This window comes from Podarcis tiliguerta (genome assembly GCF_965153285.1).
Source record: "Podarcis tiliguerta genome assembly, chromosome: 9".
In the NCBI taxonomy this organism is placed as follows: domain Eukaryota; kingdom Metazoa; phylum Chordata; class Lepidosauria; order Squamata; family Lacertidae; genus Podarcis; species Podarcis tiliguerta.
Window position 1 is genome coordinate 52,787,293 of NC_139542.1, and position 17,251 is coordinate 52,804,543.

Sequence of the window (17,251 nt, forward strand, 5' to 3'; positions counted from 1 at the left end):
CATACTGAAATCTAAATAAACAAAAGGAAATTGTACTATGAAAGGAATTCTGACATTCTGTGATCTTATTTCCCCCATTAGGGCTTGCTAACACACGGTAGGATGAGCTGGAAAGCATAGCTAAAGTAATTCCATTCATTTAATTTGCTCTGGAAACTTAAAAATACCTCACCAGTTTCCAGAAGGAGACAATTTTAGTATTTCCTTTGGCCTCACAGTTTGCCAATAGTGAGCAACAACTAAGTCTGTTTCTGGCTAAAAACCCAATCTATCTATAGACTTAATTCAAAATCCCTCGTCATAATCAGAGTGTTATAAGACTTTAATTTTGCGGAAGTTCTTTTTGGATGCTTTTGGGGGATTTTTCTCATTTCCCCCAAATCTGTCTGGTCTTAAAGTTAGTAGCCCTTTGAAGACATTAGGACAAATTGAGCCGATTACAGTCAGCTTCTGATGTGTGGGTACCACATGTGACAGTAAGAGGCCCACTGTGACAGAGAACTGATTAGCCAATGACATCAAGATCTAAGACAGGCAGAGAGATCAGAGACCTATGAGATGTTTACAAGAGGAAAGAGGAAAGGATGAAGTGGGTAGTAAAAGACCCCCCTTTTACTGGGGCCAGTGGTCAGGGATGATGGGCGTTTTCCAACAGCATCTGGGTACCCAATGTTGGGAAAGGCTAATCAGAAGAAATGTTCATGGAGGCTCAGAACCCACTCAGCTAACAACCCATTAGTTAACATCCTCATAATTTTCATTCTGTTATTTTCAAGCCATGAATGTCTGAAGTACACTTGGAGATGAATTTATAAAGTTTTGGGGACAGTCCCAGCAAAAATAAGTCCCAGAGGAGTTTTCCCCCTGTTTTTCAATTATGCTGGAAAGCATCTTAATGGTGATTAAAAATGGATAAGGATTCTTTAGTACAGAATTCTTTAATTGCCTAAATTTCAGAAAAAGGACATTTCAATAGTTCCAAAAAATTCAGACTCTGTGACTGCCCGAGTCTATAGCTCTGCTTGTAAAAGGGCTAAGTCCACATTTTCACAAACAAGTAGAATTACAGAGGACCACAAGACAATAGAATCCAACCTTAGCACCAGACTATTCACTCAGTATATTCATCAATTCTCAATGTTCGGGTGAAATACATATACCTCCTGTGTATCAGATGATGGGAGCAAACAACACTGGGTGGCTACTGCTTTTATGCTCTGCGTGTGAAATTCCCATTGGCACCAGGCAGGCTATTGTTTGCTTGAAACTAAATCCTCTTAGCCTAAATCAAGGTGCACAACAAGCAGAAAATATGCCTTACTCAAAAAGGCAGGTGGAAGGAGGCCTTGCCTGATGGAGTCTCTCCCCTCAGTTCTTCCTTAAGCGGTATATTTATGTATTCATTTATAGAAATATTTATAGAAATATTTATATACGCCAGTATATCAAAATACATCACAGCAGTTTACAACAATTTAAAAAAAACCATAAAACCATACAATAAAATCATAAATTGTTGGAGGGGGGAAATACCTGTGTGAAGATTTGTGTTTTACTGTGTTTTCAATATTTTGTTGGGAGCCGCCCAGAGTGGCTGGGGCAACGCAGTCAGATGTGGGCATATAAATTATAAAAGAAGAAGACGACGACGAATGGTAATAGTTGTTGTTGTTATCATCATCATTATTTAATATATAGTCTTCAAGAAAACTGTTTTCATTTTCATTTCAGATCCAGCGCTCCTGTTTTTTCACGAGCCTGTCACATACGCGATGGAAGATAGTGATGCTCTCATTCAGTGTCCAGTGACAGATCCAGACATTTCAAGTTTCACTTTGAAAAGGTGTCACGGGAAACCTCTGCCTGAGAATATGGAGTTAGTTCCTGATCTTCAGAAAGGAATTACCATAAAAAATGTACAGAGATCATTTTCTGGTTGTTACCAGTGTGCGGCGTATCAAAATGGAGAGGAGAAGGTGTCGGAATTTATCACACTAGTTGTGAGGGCAGGTAATTCCTCTTTACTGGAATATCTAGTAAAACCATATTGATGACTGCTATTATTGTGTACAGACTTCTTCCTGCAGCTCAGGCAGCCATAGTTGGTATACCTTTATATAAGATTGCATGTTAACAAGGGTAAAATAATTAGATAATTATTTCTTTCAGATGGTACACTCAGCTTCCATCAGTGGATGGAAAGGCTTTTGGGTTGTAACCTTATAAAATGGTCATGGAATGAGTTTCCTGGTTATGCTTCAGTCTTTGCAGGATTAAATATTATGTGTGCTTATCTGTGCCTGCTATATAGTGCCTATAAATGTTTTCATACTTTAACTAAGAGATGTACTTGGCATGAAAGAACAATTCAAATACATTACAGAAATTTAAAATACCTCTAGGAGGTCTAATATTTTATTAGGAGGTTAATAACTTTTGATTTTTTCCCCCTCCTCTCTCTTGGAGGCACTGCATGTAATGAAAAACAATGCACATCTAAATTGTTTTCCAGTTCACAAATCCCTTCCAGCCATCTCCTTATCCAAAACCAACCAACTTCTCAAAGAAGGTGAAGAATTTGAAGTTACATGCACAATCAAGGATGTAGATAGCACTCTGCAAGCTAATTGGATTTTTCAAGGCAGCGCGGTGAGTTCATTATACCCCATCAGTCTTAACTAATGTACTTGAAAGAACAATCTTAAAAACACACCACAGGATTGCATTGGGGGTGCGTTCTTCATTAGTTATGACAAAACAGTATTCCTGAGAAGTGTCGTTACCCAGAGCAGTAGCCTTGACAAGTCTCAAATAAGATACCTCAGTGGATTCCTAGCCTTTCAGTGGATTTTTACCCTTTCTGCCACACATGGCATGACAACAACCTACCTGGGACTCTACTCACAAAAATTCTCATCTGCTTCTTAGGATTTATTTAAAGTAGGAAGTCATTCTCTCCCAGTAGGTACCATAGGCCCTCTTGCAACTTCAGATTTCATTCTTGCTTTATCCTTCTTCCTCCCTGCTTTAATACTTCTTGCTTTGTTTTGTGCCTTCTGGCCATCCTTGTGTTTCCATATTTTCAACCCTGCTGTCATTCATTCTTTTTGTTTTATTATTATCTAGACAAAAGACCCAGTTTTGATATAAGCCCATGTCTCTGAGTGCATTTGAAGTCACAAGTGCAGAACTTCTAAAAAATAAACCCTGCCAGACCTCACAGGGACTTCCATTTTCAAGGGGTAAATACATGTTACATGTTAATACATGAAAGGAACCTAACACAAGCACATTTTTGTTAAGGTAAAGCAGGCTAGACTCTGAAGCTCCTTTGCTTTTTGAAATTATTGCATTGGGAACTTCTTAAATGCGTTTGTATGCTAGTTAGCATCCCAGGAACCATTTTATAGAGGGAAAACTATTCAGCGGCTGCCTAAGAAGCAGGCTTCAAGGGCAGGTCTGAATCATGTAGCCAGTCAGTAAGGCAAGGAGGAATGAGAGTTCAGGGAGAGCAAGCGCAATGGCTTTAGGAATCGATGCAGTGGTTGAGAAAGCTCCAAATGCATATTCACTGTTTGCTTCAGGTTCCTGAGGCTGGCAGTGCTTCTGTGAATTGCTTGCATAGGTGAGAAGCTGATCCAGTAGTTACAGTGGTGCCTCGCAAGACGAAATTAATTCGTTCCGCGAGTTTTTTCGTTCTATGAGTTTTTTCGTCTTGCGAAGCACCACTGCATTTAAACACTGACAACGGCGGGGAGGGGCGGGGAGAAGCAGGACAGCTGCCGCAGCTGGTACCTCAGACTCACCCACGCGTTGTGGCCACCGTGCGACGCGGCTGCTGGAGGGCGGTGGGGCTCAGGAGCGCGACTCGGCGGAACCGCCACCATCCTCTTCACCTGAGGGAGAGAGGGAGAGAGAGGCGCTGGCGGCAACGCCTCTCTGAGGGGAGCGCGCGAGGGGGGTGGGCAGCGGCGCGAGGCACCAACCGTCAGCAGGAAGGTGGGAGGGAGCCGGAGAAGCGGGGAAGCGAGTGTGCGTGCGTGAAGTGCGCGTCGCCATGACATGAGAGGCAGGGCCGTTTCGTCTAGCGAAGCAAGCCCATAGGGAAATCCGTCTTGCGAAGCACCTCAGAAAACGAAAAACTCTTTCGTCTTGCGAGTTTTTCGTCTTCCGAGGCATTCGTCTTGCGGGGCACCACTGTTTCCCCTGTCAGGGCCCTGTTATTCATGAGCAAGAACCAGTTCCCAGGAGTGGAACCCAGCAAAGTTCACATGCATAGAGGTTCCCAGCCAAGAACTTTTTGAAGTCAAGCAAAGACTGCAGGCTGCTGTTGAATGTGGTCATGACTTTACCAAAGAGCAACAACGCAGAAAAGTAGGTCAGGCTTTAGTTTGAGAAAGCCAGATACATGAGAGGAGCCTGAATATCTAAAGCAGCACTACTACCGCATGAAAGGCCTGGATGTCGAGTCACAATGCCTCTGAAGTTCACAGTTCTTTGGCAAGGAATCACAGATAACAGTGATTCATAATCTGAATCTCAGCCTCCAGAGCTCCTCAATCCTTCACTACACACACACACACACACACACACACACACACATTCACTCCCCTGGGACCCACTTGCCTGTTCCTTTTGTCCTGCTCCGCCTGTTACCTGGCTGTGGTGGTGTTTATTTATATTCTATTTTTTAAATTTCCATACCGCCCTTCACCTAAAGACCACAGGGGTGGTTTACAATATAAAAACATGAAAATACATACAGTGGTACCTCTGGATACGAACGGGATCCGTTACGGAGCCCTGTTCGCATCCTGAAGCAAACGCAACCCGCATGTGTGCGGGTCGCGATTCGCCGCTTCCGTGCATGCACATGACATCATTTTGGCTGTCTGTGCGAGTGGCGAAACCCAGAAGTAACACGTTCTGTTACTTCTGGGTCGTTGCGGAGCGCAACCCGAAAGCGCTCAACCTGAAGCAACTTCAACCCGAGGTATGACTGTAATGTTGTAAAAAACAACAACAATTTCCCCTTCATAGTAGAAGAGTTGGCCTGTGCAACAAAGACCCAAATGCCAGGGGACAATAGAGCTACCTAGAGCTCCAGCAGCGACCAGCTAAGAATGTATGGTGGGATTGAGGCTAATGGGGATTCATAGCAAGAATTCCAACCCCATAATTCTCCTGATAACAATTGTATGGATGTGTCTAATGAAGGTTGAAAAAAGCTCTTTGGGGCTTAAAAATTGCTGACCTGTTTTCTGATTTTTAAGGGGATATTGCTTTGTTAAGTGAGCCCAATTCCAATTTGAGCTTGGTCATCATGAGTAAGAAGTCGATGAGCAACAAGTAGGCCAGAGACAGTAAAACAAGCAGGTCAGGAAGAGTCATCCAAGGGATTTGGTCCCAGTGCTGCTAGGCCCCTTATCTATGTGAAATTGATTTTTATTTTATTTTGGGTAACTCCCACTCTGCTCTGAATCACTGGTAGTGGCATATCTTGTAATTTAAGCATGCATGGAAAACTTCTTAGAAGGTCACGTCTAACCTTGCTGAGTACAATCCCACGGTTAATTGTCAACTGTTAATGGCAGTGATTAGAATATATAATCAGTGATTCATGTGTACCCAGAAAAGGACTAGGGCAGCACTGTAATGCTAGATAAATCGCACAGCCTCGGGGGGCGGGGGGGATACGTCCTGGGTAATCTGTCCCTGGAGCCCATTCTCAGCAGAGCTGCTGACTCTTAAGTGCTTATCTGTTGGCAAATCGCAACTCACCCACTCCAAGGGTGAATTGAGCCTCAGCAGCATGCGGTCAAATATGGGACCTGCAGATGGGAGATCTGGGACAATTCCAAGAGCATTATAAATTTTTCATACAAAAGCTTGTTTTTGTATGTACTCGGATTCATACTCTCTAGTTTTGTTTGTTCATTCTATTTCCCCGCCCCACATTTGCATGAACTAAAAGCCGCTGAAATATTGGGGAAGGGTTGACGCTTTTTAAGAAATCGTGTTAGAGGAGTCAGTCTGCTAAATTTGGAATGAGAGATGAAAGAGTATTGGCATTTAGCTGTCGGCTGGTAACACGGATTCCCTGCTAAATGTGGTTAGGAAACCAGGTAAAAGGTAAGGGTACCCCTGCCCGTACGGGCCAGTCTTGACAGACTCTAGGGTTGTGCGCCCATCTCACTCAAAGAGGCCGGGGGCCAGCGCTGTCCTGAGACACTTCCGGGTCACGTGGCCAGCGTGACATCGCTGCTATGGTGAGCCAGCGCAGCACACGGAAATGCCGTTTACCTTCCCGCCAGTAAGCGTTCCCTATTTATCTACTTGCACCCGAGAGTGCTTTCGAACTGCTAGGTTGGCAGGCGCTGGGACCGAACGACGGGAGCGCACCCCGCTGCGGGGATTCGAACCGCCGACCTTTCGATCGGCAAGCCCTAGGCGCTGAGGCTTTTACCCACAGCGCCACCCGCATCCCCAAGGAAACCAGGAGTCGGTCTCAAAAATGGATGCTCCCTCCCTTGGCCAGAACATGCATTCTCTGCTGCCACGGTGATGGTTAATCAAGCAGTTCATTGGTGCCCAATTCTGACCCTGGTTACTGCCAACCAGTGGCCGGTGGACCAGAATTACATGACCAAAAATTTCAATTCTTGGAGATCCAGGTTTCCCTGATGTGGAAATTTGGCAGGCCAAGACTGAAATCCCTCCAGTGCTACCTCAGTGGTGATGAAAGAACCACTGTAATGTCTCTGGACCACATGGGAGGAGACATTGATACGGCAACTTACCAAAGCAGTGTTTCTGGGAACTGGGGCTATGTCATCTCAGTGCTGAGAAAGAGCGGTGTTGTAGGCTCCGCCCCTACCGCATGACCCATGTTCCCCCAGTGTATTGAAACAGCATTGCAAAAAGACAAGCTATTGTAATGCCTTTCATGCTGCTGAGGTAAGACTGGGAAGAGTCTACAGAGTCTCCTAATTAGAAGGCAGACTACCAAGAATGTAGGAGTGGATCTGAAGAAAGGAAATAAGAAAAGGGGAAAAAAGGGTGGTGGTGGGGGAAGTGAGTTCAGCTTTTTTTAAAGAGAGCTCTGAGAACGTAGTTGTTTTGTATGGAGAGGTTCCAGTGACAGGTTTGTCATGATGGCTTATTATTCTGGTTTTAAGTTATGAATATTAATATGGCAAAGTTATAATTACATCTATTTTTAATTTATCTAGGAAAGATGCTGTATACACTGTATCTTGGATGTTAATTTTTTTCTTTCCCCCTTGCCGACAGACTGTTACAGGGAGAAGCAGGAATACGGGCGCTTATGGATATGAAAAGAAATTAAAGCTGAACATCAGTTCAGTGGGAGTTAATGATTCTGGAGCATTTGTGTGCCAAGGAAGAAACACTTTTGGAACAATCAATTCCACTATAACCTTGAAAGTACTAGGTAAATAGTAATACTGCAGATATAAAAGATGTCTGTGCCATGGGGAGAATATAACATACAGGCTGAGATGGTTGGAAATATATAGATATATATAATACTATATTATGTTACGCCAAAAATCAAATAGCAAGTTTTGCAATGTGTGTACATTACAATGTGAAAACAGGTGCACTAGCATGTGGAAACAGAAAGTCCTGCTCCTGGTCAACAAAAGAGAGCACCCTTGGGTTTCCATATGTGGTTACCACCCCTTTAAGAAGCCACTAGGGTGTCCTTTGTGTGTACACCCAGCTGGCACAATACAAATAATGTGATGGCATGGTTGATCGTATATACCCTTCTCACAGGATCAGCACCTTCCTGGCAGAAGGATGCTAATCCATAGGAAAGGCCCATTCAGTTGATCCTTCCTGCATGACTCGCATGCATCCATGCATTCACACCCCTTCATTGTGGGACTGCGGACCTGTGTGAGCTGTTCTTGTTTATCTTGCCATTGCAACCTAGTTCCCTGACCTCATAAGAATGTCTTACGGGGGTGCACCTGTTCTGCAAGATGTAAAGTGTGAACTGGGCCTAAGACACAACTTGTGAGTGTAGGAAGTGTTTCTGTCCTTCAGCAAGAGTACTGCTGCTTTCAAAGGCGAACCTAGCCACACAGACCCTTAGCGGTGCCCTAATTAAGAACTGGGACATTCACAAGCATATTATGCATGTGCGTTGTAGGAATGCAGCACCCTCAGTCATTGTACAATCTGATTTCTCTTAAGTCATCGCCTCTATGCTACTTATAAGGAAGGTATTCTAGCTTCAGTAGTTTTCGGCCCCATGCCTGCCTATGCAGGTTAAGAAGAAGCATTACATGGATGTGACTCAGCGGTTGGGGCAGAGCTGCTATGCTTGCTTGCCAGGAGATGGGTCTCTGTTGCTCACCAGGAGTGGACAGGAAGGTTGGGGCAGTGCAAATGCACCAGCGGAACCAGTTTGGTGCTCCTGCCAGTGCATGTGCACCACACCAGCTTTCCCACCACTTCACTTCTCTCTCTCCCAGTAGGCAACAGTGACCCACCTACCAGTAAGCTAGCATAACTACTTTTGGCATTACGTGCTACAACAGCCGCAATCCACAAACCCAGGTATTCTAATTTTTCCACATCTCCTCGAAGTCAGAGGGATTGTTTCTGGAAATTGTGGATTTCATCCATTATCTTTTCATCCATCTTTTCCCTGACCTTTAGTTTATCTTTTGGTTAGTCAACCTCGGCCAGTGTGTCAGTCAGTCCTCAGTCGACATGTAAAAAAAAAATCTATGGCCTTACTCCCTCTCTGTGCTGTAAATGGGTTTGGCACTGCAAAGGTATATGGCTGTGATCCAGTAATGCATTCCTACTCTCACAAAGCTTCATTTGCCGTAGATGACCAAGTAGCATCGTGTAAACCATTTTTTGAATTGCACACTGCTATAGGCTCTCCTGTAGTATATCAACCTGATTCACACATAATCACTTAAGTCAAAACATGACTTGGTGTGATTGAGAGAACATGGGGGTTCCTGAACCAAACATCATGGATGCAGCACCTCTCCCATGGTCTTGCTGCAGGACCCAGGACAAACTCATGGTTTGGCTTAGCATTATGTCTAAACCTGGGTTCATGGTTTGTCTTGCTCCAGCAAGCGAGCTATAACCAAGGTTTTTTCACCTTATACATGAACTACGCTACTATGTCAGAGTATAGAATTGCAACCATGTTGCATCTTTATGTAAAGTGCACTGAGTAACGTTACAGAATGGGGGGTTGATTGATTGATTGATTGATTGATTGCATTTATAAATCTCTCCACCAAAGGCAACACACATAAAATAGTTACGTACCGGCCTTTGCATGTTATGTACTTAGGCTGAAATTCTGTACACGCTTACCTGAGAGTACGTCCCATTGAACTCAGTGTGACTTTTTGTCTGAAAGGGTTTTCGCAAAGAGTATACAGTGGTAGCAATTTTTGAAAGGCTAACCTGGTAAAATGGGCACTGCAGCGGAGACGATCCAGTTTCTATACATTAGCAGATTTTTTTTACTCTGCAAATGGAAAACGCAGGAAACAAGTTCCCATCTGGTAATTGACCATATGAGAGAGAAGCTGCTCCCCAAAGTGTGCTGGAGTGTTCCCAAAAAGTACATTTTAGCATGAAAGGTTTGATTTCCAGAGCCCTCTGAAAAGCCTGATCCATTGGGTCTCATGAACTCTAGATGAGTTCTGCCAACCAGCCACCAAAGGTGCTTACATTGCCCTGTTTATTAACATACTTTCCTGAAAAGCAGCCCAGAGTGTGGGATTGCAGTGACATGTAGTACTTTTTAAATATTAAAATTACCATAAGTGCTAAACTGATTAGGAGCATATTCATGTACTGTAATTAGCAGGAGTATTCTGAACATGTCTTTATCCGTAATTGGCGAAAAGGGTGGGTACCCCTCCTCCTCCTCCACCACCACCACTCTGCTTCGTAGACCTTTTAATTTCACACACAAAATGAATAAAACCTAGCTGTTACATTGCAGCATCTCTTGATTCTGTGGATATTCTACTGGACCGAATTCATTATCAGCTGCAAACACTTGTGCGCCCTGTCCCAGAAATAGGATGGGAACACGGCACACCTGGGCAGAAAGAGATTTATTGATTGCTGGATGCAATGCAAGTTGCTGGTTCTCACTTATAAAGTCCTATTGGCCCAAGAGCATCTTATTTTATTTAAAGCATTTATAACCTGCTTTACATTTTCTAAAAAAAAAAAAAAATCAAAGCGGATCATAACATCAAATTAAAAACATCAAATAGAATATTACAAAATATCAGCATAAAACATGACGAATGAAACTCAGATACTGAGTACAATAAGGTTTCATATTTAAAGCGGTGGAATAAACAGGAAAATAAAATATTCTAAACATAAAAATATATGGAAAAATAAAATATAAATGTACAATTAAAGTTTGACATATAAAGCAACATTAATGGCAAAACAAGATAACTGTTTCAAGAAGCTTTCTGTTTATTTGTACTATTGCATAGCTCATTTTACTGATGACTCGTGTTAGTGTTGTAGGTGTGTTTATTATTTACTGTTTTATATTTACGTTGGTTGTATTCTTATGACATTTTGTGCTGTGGGCTGCCTTGTGGGTCTTGTATATTTTTCAAGGGGTAGGATATAAATTAAGTACAAGAAATGCATAAGTAAATAAATAACGTCCCATGGACTTTCATGTCCCACTCAGTGGCTACATCTAGGCCTGTCATGCAAAATGCCTGTACAGAAGTTCAGGATCCCTTTGTGAAGCATAGAGTTATTGTACACCTCACTCAGTAAAATGTCATTGACGCTCAGTCTTGCATTTAGCTGATAAGACCTGCTTTTCCACAGGTTGCAATTTCTACCATACTTGTCAGTAAATTTTGCTTATTCTCTGCTGACCTTGGTTTAATTATACGCGGTTTTAAAGAAACCCAGATAATTATTATTACTTTTATCTTTCCGTATGACAACCACCAGGTAAAGGATATGTCAATTTATCAACTTCGGCAAACACAACAGTAAATGTAAATGATGGAGAAAACCTGGATTTAATCGTGTCGTATGAGGCATATCCAAAGCCAGAAGAAGAAGTATGGATGTACATGAATGAAACCTTGCAAAATTCATCCGATCATTATGTGCGGGTCACAAACATAGACAAAAACAGGTAATGTAATACATTGCAGAGAAGCATGCTTTGACAAAGCTGCTGGGATCTACCCCTTTTCTGGGGAGGGAAGAGCACCCTAAATCATTCTGACAATTCCCAGCTGCCTTTCAATATGATGTACAGAAAGGTATGTTTCGGGGATTTCCTACTTAACTTACTGACCAGTGACCACTAAACCTAATGATCAAACCCAGTGCCTAGGCTTGTTTGCTGGACTTCTACTGCTTTCTCAGCTTGCTGGATCCCCTTCTTCCATTGGTCTTAACCGGGGTCAGCAAACCTTTTCAGCAGGGGGCCGGTCCACTGTCCCTTAGACCTTGTGGGAGGGACTATATTTTTTTTGGGGGGGGGAATGAACGAATTCCTATGCCCCACAAATAACCCAGAGATGCATTTTAATAAAAGCACACATTTTACTCATGTAAAAACACCAGGCAGGCCCCACAAATAATCCAGAGATACATTTTAACTAAAAGGACACATTCTACTCATGTAAAAACACGCTGATTCCTAGACCGTCCGTGGGCCGGATTTAGAAGGCGATTGGGCCGGATCTGGCCCCCGGGCCTTAGGTTGCCTACTCATGGTCTTAACCATGGCAGGCAGCTGCTGCAGCAGCAGGAAAGCCAGTCAAGTCATCGTGCTGTTGCTGCCACCACGTCTATCCTTCCACAATGCTTCTGGGGCCCCAACATAGCATTTATCAGGACCAATGTCACATCAGGACTACAGAGGCAATGTGTGTGTGGAGTTGGTTTAAAAGGGTCCCAGCCACAACCACTTAGGCTCTGGTGCTCAGTGGCTGGTAAGTTTCCCTTGCCTCGCCTTGAGACAATTGCAGGGCCTGGATTGCTGCAGATGGCCTTTGGGGTCAGTGGTGGGTCCTCAAGGCTTGGACAGTTAGCAGCTGTGCCAACCTCTGATGCTGGACAAAGTAAGTGAGCTGTCATACTGCCATTATACCCTGAAGATTCCAAGTATCAACTCTCTTCCAGAGTTGGGGAGACACAGCCTTCTGCTTAAGGACACATTTTGATAATTCCCATCAGGCATAAGGTGTACCTACCAGAGCTGAGAGAGAAAATAAGTGATTTGCCATAGCCAGGTTGATGGGTACAAGCCTACATTTACCTCAGGAAAAGCTTGAAATGATAGTGAAAATGCTGCCCTGGCCTGCTTGGGATATAAATTTAATTCAATCAATCAATTAGAGGGCAAGGTTTCTAAAGCAAATAGTAACAAATAGCAAATAAATCCAACACAGCAGTGCCTAGCTTTGCTAAATAGCTGGTGGGTGTTACTAGATCCGTTTCTGTCCTACCTTGTATCCAAAGTGTGCTTACAGTGTGATCCTACATGTTACAAGGGACGCGGGTGGCACTGTGGTCTAAACCACCGAGCCTCTTGGGCTTGCTGATTGAAAGGTCAGTGGTTGGAATCCATGCAACGGGGTGAGCTCCTGTTGCTCTGTCCCAGCTCCTGCCCACCTAGCAGTTCGAAAGCATACCAGCGCAAGTAAATAGGTACTGCTGTGGCGGGAAGGTAAGTGGCATTTCGGTGCACTCTGGCACTCGTCATGGTGTCCTGTTCCACCAGAATCTGTTTAATCACGCTAGCCACATGATCTGGAAAGCTGTCTGTGGACAAACACCGGCTCCCTCAGCCTAAAAAGTGGGATGAGCACCACACCCCAGTCAACTTTGACTGGACTTAGCTGTCCAGGGGTCCTTTACCTTTACATAAGTTTATTTTGAAGTAAGTATTACTGTGTTCAATGAGGCTTGCTACCAGGGAAATGCACTTTGGATATCAATCTTAGTGTCATCTTAGCTACCCAACAAGTCTTGGAAAAGTTAGTCTGAGAAACAACAACTGTTGATATAAAGTGGCTATCTGAAGACCACCCAGTGAGCTCCATCTTGAATAGGATGCAAAATTCACATAGCCATGCAGTATGAAAATGCCTGGCACTGAGATTTGCATATGCATCTGTACCAGAGTGCATAAGCGATGGTCTTCTGATTCAGGAGCCTTCAAGCAGCCTTCTGTTGCCTTTGGCAAAGTGTGGTTGTCCAAAAGGAACAAGCAGACCAGATTGGTGTCCTTGGTGGTTTTAAGATTCCACGTGTAAGCACAACCTGTTTAGTTTTTAAAAATGTCTCAGGATAGCGACTGGCCTTTCTGTTTGCACTGTGAGTAATATGAGTAATAATACTAAATTGCTTCCTCCTCCTGTAGGTATTCCAGTGAGCTTCACCTTACTCGACTGAAGGGAACAGAAGGAGGCGTATACACATTTTTTGTGTCCAACTCAGATGCCAACTCCTCTATAGCATTTAATGTCTATGTGAACAGTAAGTAGAAAAGAGCAGTCTGCAATATTTCTTTATCACAGTTCACTGCGTTTAACAAAACACATTGTACATGCAAGGCATCACAGTGATTAATGGGCACCTTGTAAAACATGGTTTTGCAAATTGGGAGCTAGCCCCAGGTGTGAGCGCTCTTTCCTTTCTCTCATCTCAAGAACAATCCCTCCTCTCTTCCCTTCTTGGCATTAAACATGCTTTTAGTTTTCCGTGCCGGCAGTGTTCTCTCCAAACTCTGGTTTTCGATTTTCCTCTAGCTTCACTTCTTTACGTTAACCATTGTTTAGCTAGACATGGCTAATCATGTTCTCCCAGAGTGATGGTTTGCAGACCATGGTTTCAAACTGTGGTTTTAGGGATACCATAGGAAAGGGAAGGGAAAACCAAAAAGAGTGTGCATTGTTTCTTAAGACTGTTTTCTGGTTAGCAAACTACTGAGTAAATCTTGACTAGCCCTATAAATGTAAAAAAAAGGTTCAACATTCATAAATATATACTACTGCAAATTGGGTAGCTAATGTGGTGCCTTCTAGGTGTTGCTAGACTACAGTTCTACTCATCTCTAGCCATTGGACATGCTGGCAGGGGCTGAAGGGAGCTGTATTCCAACAGCTTCTGGAAGGGGATCGCGTTAGGTATCCCTGCCTTGAATCAACTGTATATCTCATTCATTCTCAAGGGACAAGTTTTCCCTGAGCTTAGACTAAATACTTTATAAGCTATAAGGCCTTCAAAATTCAGAAAACATTATCTCCCCCCCCCCTACATATTTGGCAGAAATGTAGTGGACTACTACTAGGTTACTTCAAGCGAACAACCAGCTAACCTAGTTCTGCTGTCAGAATAAGATACTTAATGTTAGCAAATATGCCAATCTCTGCATATACAATATAACTCTAGAAAATATTTGAATCACATCCCCCTCTCTCAAAGAATTCTGGGCACTGTAGTTAGTCAAGTGTTGCTGGGAATTGTAACTTTGTGAGGGCTAAACTAGTGCCCAGAATTCTTTGAGATAAATGCTTGAGTTTAACAGATATAGTGTGTAGGCAGATTAAAAGTCTCAGAAATGGTATGGTGCACAGTGTTCAACAAATTCAGGTAAGTAGCCGTGTTGGTCTGACACTGTCAAAATAAATTTAAAAAATTGTCCAGTAGCACCTTAGAGACTTAAGTTTGTTCTGGGTATAAGCTTTCGTGTGCATGCACACTTCTTCAGATACACTGAAACAGAAGTCACCAAGAGTAGACCCATTGAAATGAGTGGACCTAACTTAGTCACGTTTCCTTAATTTCAGCAGGTCTGTTCGGAGTACATCTTAGCTGAATACCACCCTACTGTCTGTTCTCAGCCGGCAAGACTTACATGGTCTGAAAGGTTTTTGTAGGTTGCAGCTGTCTCTCTCTCTCTCCTGTGCAGCTGCCTTGCTTCTTCTGACTGACAGGGTTTTAGAATCAACGTGTAAATTAAGGAAGGATTACTTGGTGCACTTGTATCATAGCCAGTTTCAGAGTGCCCATATCCACATATTTAGTGTTCATTATCACCTTTGTATCCCAGGCTCCAACCAAGGACTGGATTATATCATTTTGACTTCAGTCTTGTGGGGGAGGTTAGTGGTTCTCAAACTTTTTTCTCTCTGGGCCACACTTCCAGAATAAAAATTTGCTCGCACCATGCCATTAAAAAAATATATTATTGAAATACTTTGGGGAGAGGGGAGAAACAACCAGCAGTGTTTGATTTATAACATAGAACTGCTGTATGATACGGTCGTGGGAAATCCAGAAAGTATAAAACAATGCAGGTACATAAGAACATGAATCATTCCAAAAATATAATGATAAACAAGCTTCTTGCACATGTCCCTTAAGTATATATGTAAGCTCGATGAGAGGCGTGAGCTTGGTTTTGCTAGGTAGTCTCATTTATATTAGGTCTAATTTGAGACAAGCAAACTCTCATCTTCTCATGAGCACAAAGAAGCCTTTCTGTTTTCTGGTCTTTCATATTGAATCTTCCTGTCACATTTGCTCTCCTTTCCTGCCACGCCAGGGTGGTGTGCCACAGCCTTTGAGAACCACTGGTCTAAGACATAGCGAGCACCCCACCATTATTAGAAATCTACATGGGTGAGCAGATTTTTGAATGTTACTGCTAGCCCAAGTCCTAGAATCCCCTCCTCGTCCTCGTCCTCCTCTTCTTCTTGCTTTTCTTCCTCTGCTGATGGCATCATCATCAAATATAGCGAAAGGGATGTAATGAAACATCGATCCAAACATGGACCAGTGCTAGCAAGTGTGGGCAGAGATTAAATTAATACAGTTTAGTTTTGCTTGGTAAGTAGAATGTGTGTAAAATTGCATAGAAATAATTAAAAATGGTTGCCAAGTACTTACAAATATTCTTCTACCAATATTATTTTTATTATTTAGCATTATCTGACATTTTCAGAAGGTAAAATTATTTGGTTTCCCAAAAGCAGTTTATGTGCTTCTTCATCAAACATAGACTTACCAAGCTAAATGTTGTCCAGTCACAAAAATAAAAGCAGATTTGAATTCCTCACACTCAAAAACATGTTTTTAAGACCCCTCGCTGAAGAAATCTGCAAAAACTAAGTTTCACCCTCTAAAATTACACTCCCTACTCTCACAGCCTCATTCTGGGAGCATTTTTTTTAAAAAAATTTTTACAGGGACTGGCTTGATTCACTCCACTGTTTTTAATTATCCCCAATATCAGGAAAAAAACAACAATGAGGCTAACGGCTATGTATTGCTCACTGCTTCAGCTGCAACAAATTAATTATTGAACATTTCATTAAGCTGTTTTGCATAGTTCCATCCTCTTGTCAATAATCAGCCATAAAGCGCTTTAAATCTCTAATTTCATTAGTTTATTAAGTGCTATTGAACTACCAGCAAGGCAGATTCCAAGCACGGTTGAAGAGAGCTTAAAGAAGTTACTTTGCTACTTTTGCATCTCCGTAGTCGTCACTTCAGCACCATTGAGTCAATTTGCGTTGCTTTTATTGCCAGTTTCCTTCTCCCTCCTAATTACTAGAGGCAAATAAATATTTAAGATTGCACGGTGGCAATATGTACGTTCTCACCATCGCACTCTGGAGAGGAATTTGTCACCCACAGGCCCAGAGCTATGCACTGCGGGGCTGACAACTTCGGTGTGTACATTGGATAGTAAGACCGGATGTGCCATTGCCACTCCAGTTTGTAGCACACAGAGAGGCACATTGGTTGGTGCAGAAGGTTGCACCAGAAGCTTCTGCTCTCATGTGACAGCTAGGAGCAGCCAGAGGAGAGGGTGGGTGGAGTGGACCTGGCCTCCTGGCAGGGCCATCACCACTGCAGAGCATTTCAGGGTGGTGGTAAGGTGTGGACGATGCAGCCCAGCCAATCCAGTGCTCCCGTCATTGCACCCAAACCACCCCAACCTTGCCAGTGCCCTTGCACCCACACCATCTCAGTATATGGCAGTGATGTCACTGCTAGGAGACCAGGTTTGTGGTGCTGCCCCTCTGGCAAATAGCTACTCTATCTTCCCAACGTGGAAATGTTCAAGCAGGGTTACACCTGACGCTGGATCCACTGGACACGAAGTTGCATGTCTTGTTTAGCAGATGCCATCTTGGGATAGAGTCATTATATATGTCTCTCT

At 43.1% G+C, this 17,251-nt stretch overlaps 1 protein-coding gene across 2 annotated transcripts in view; it reads left to right on the top strand.

Moving 5' to 3' along the window:
* Nucleotides 1–17,251, top strand: part of KIT (KIT proto-oncogene, receptor tyrosine kinase) — an 80,318-nt gene that overhangs the window by 34,225 nt on the left and 28,842 nt on the right. For both annotated transcript variants that reach the window (XR_014515346.1, XM_083458114.1), the window contains exons 3-7: nt 1,732–2,010; nt 2,513–2,649; nt 7,294–7,453; nt 11,011–11,200; nt 13,442–13,557. Coding sequence is in view for 1 of the 2 variants with exons in the window: in XM_083458114.1 (XP_083314240.1) it covers nt 1,732–2,010; nt 2,513–2,649; nt 7,294–7,453; nt 11,011–11,200; nt 13,442–13,557 (882 nt within the window). In the remaining variant the exon portion in view is untranslated. The remainder of the gene's footprint in view (nt 1–1,731; nt 2,011–2,512; nt 2,650–7,293; nt 7,454–11,010; nt 11,201–13,441; nt 13,558–17,251) is intronic.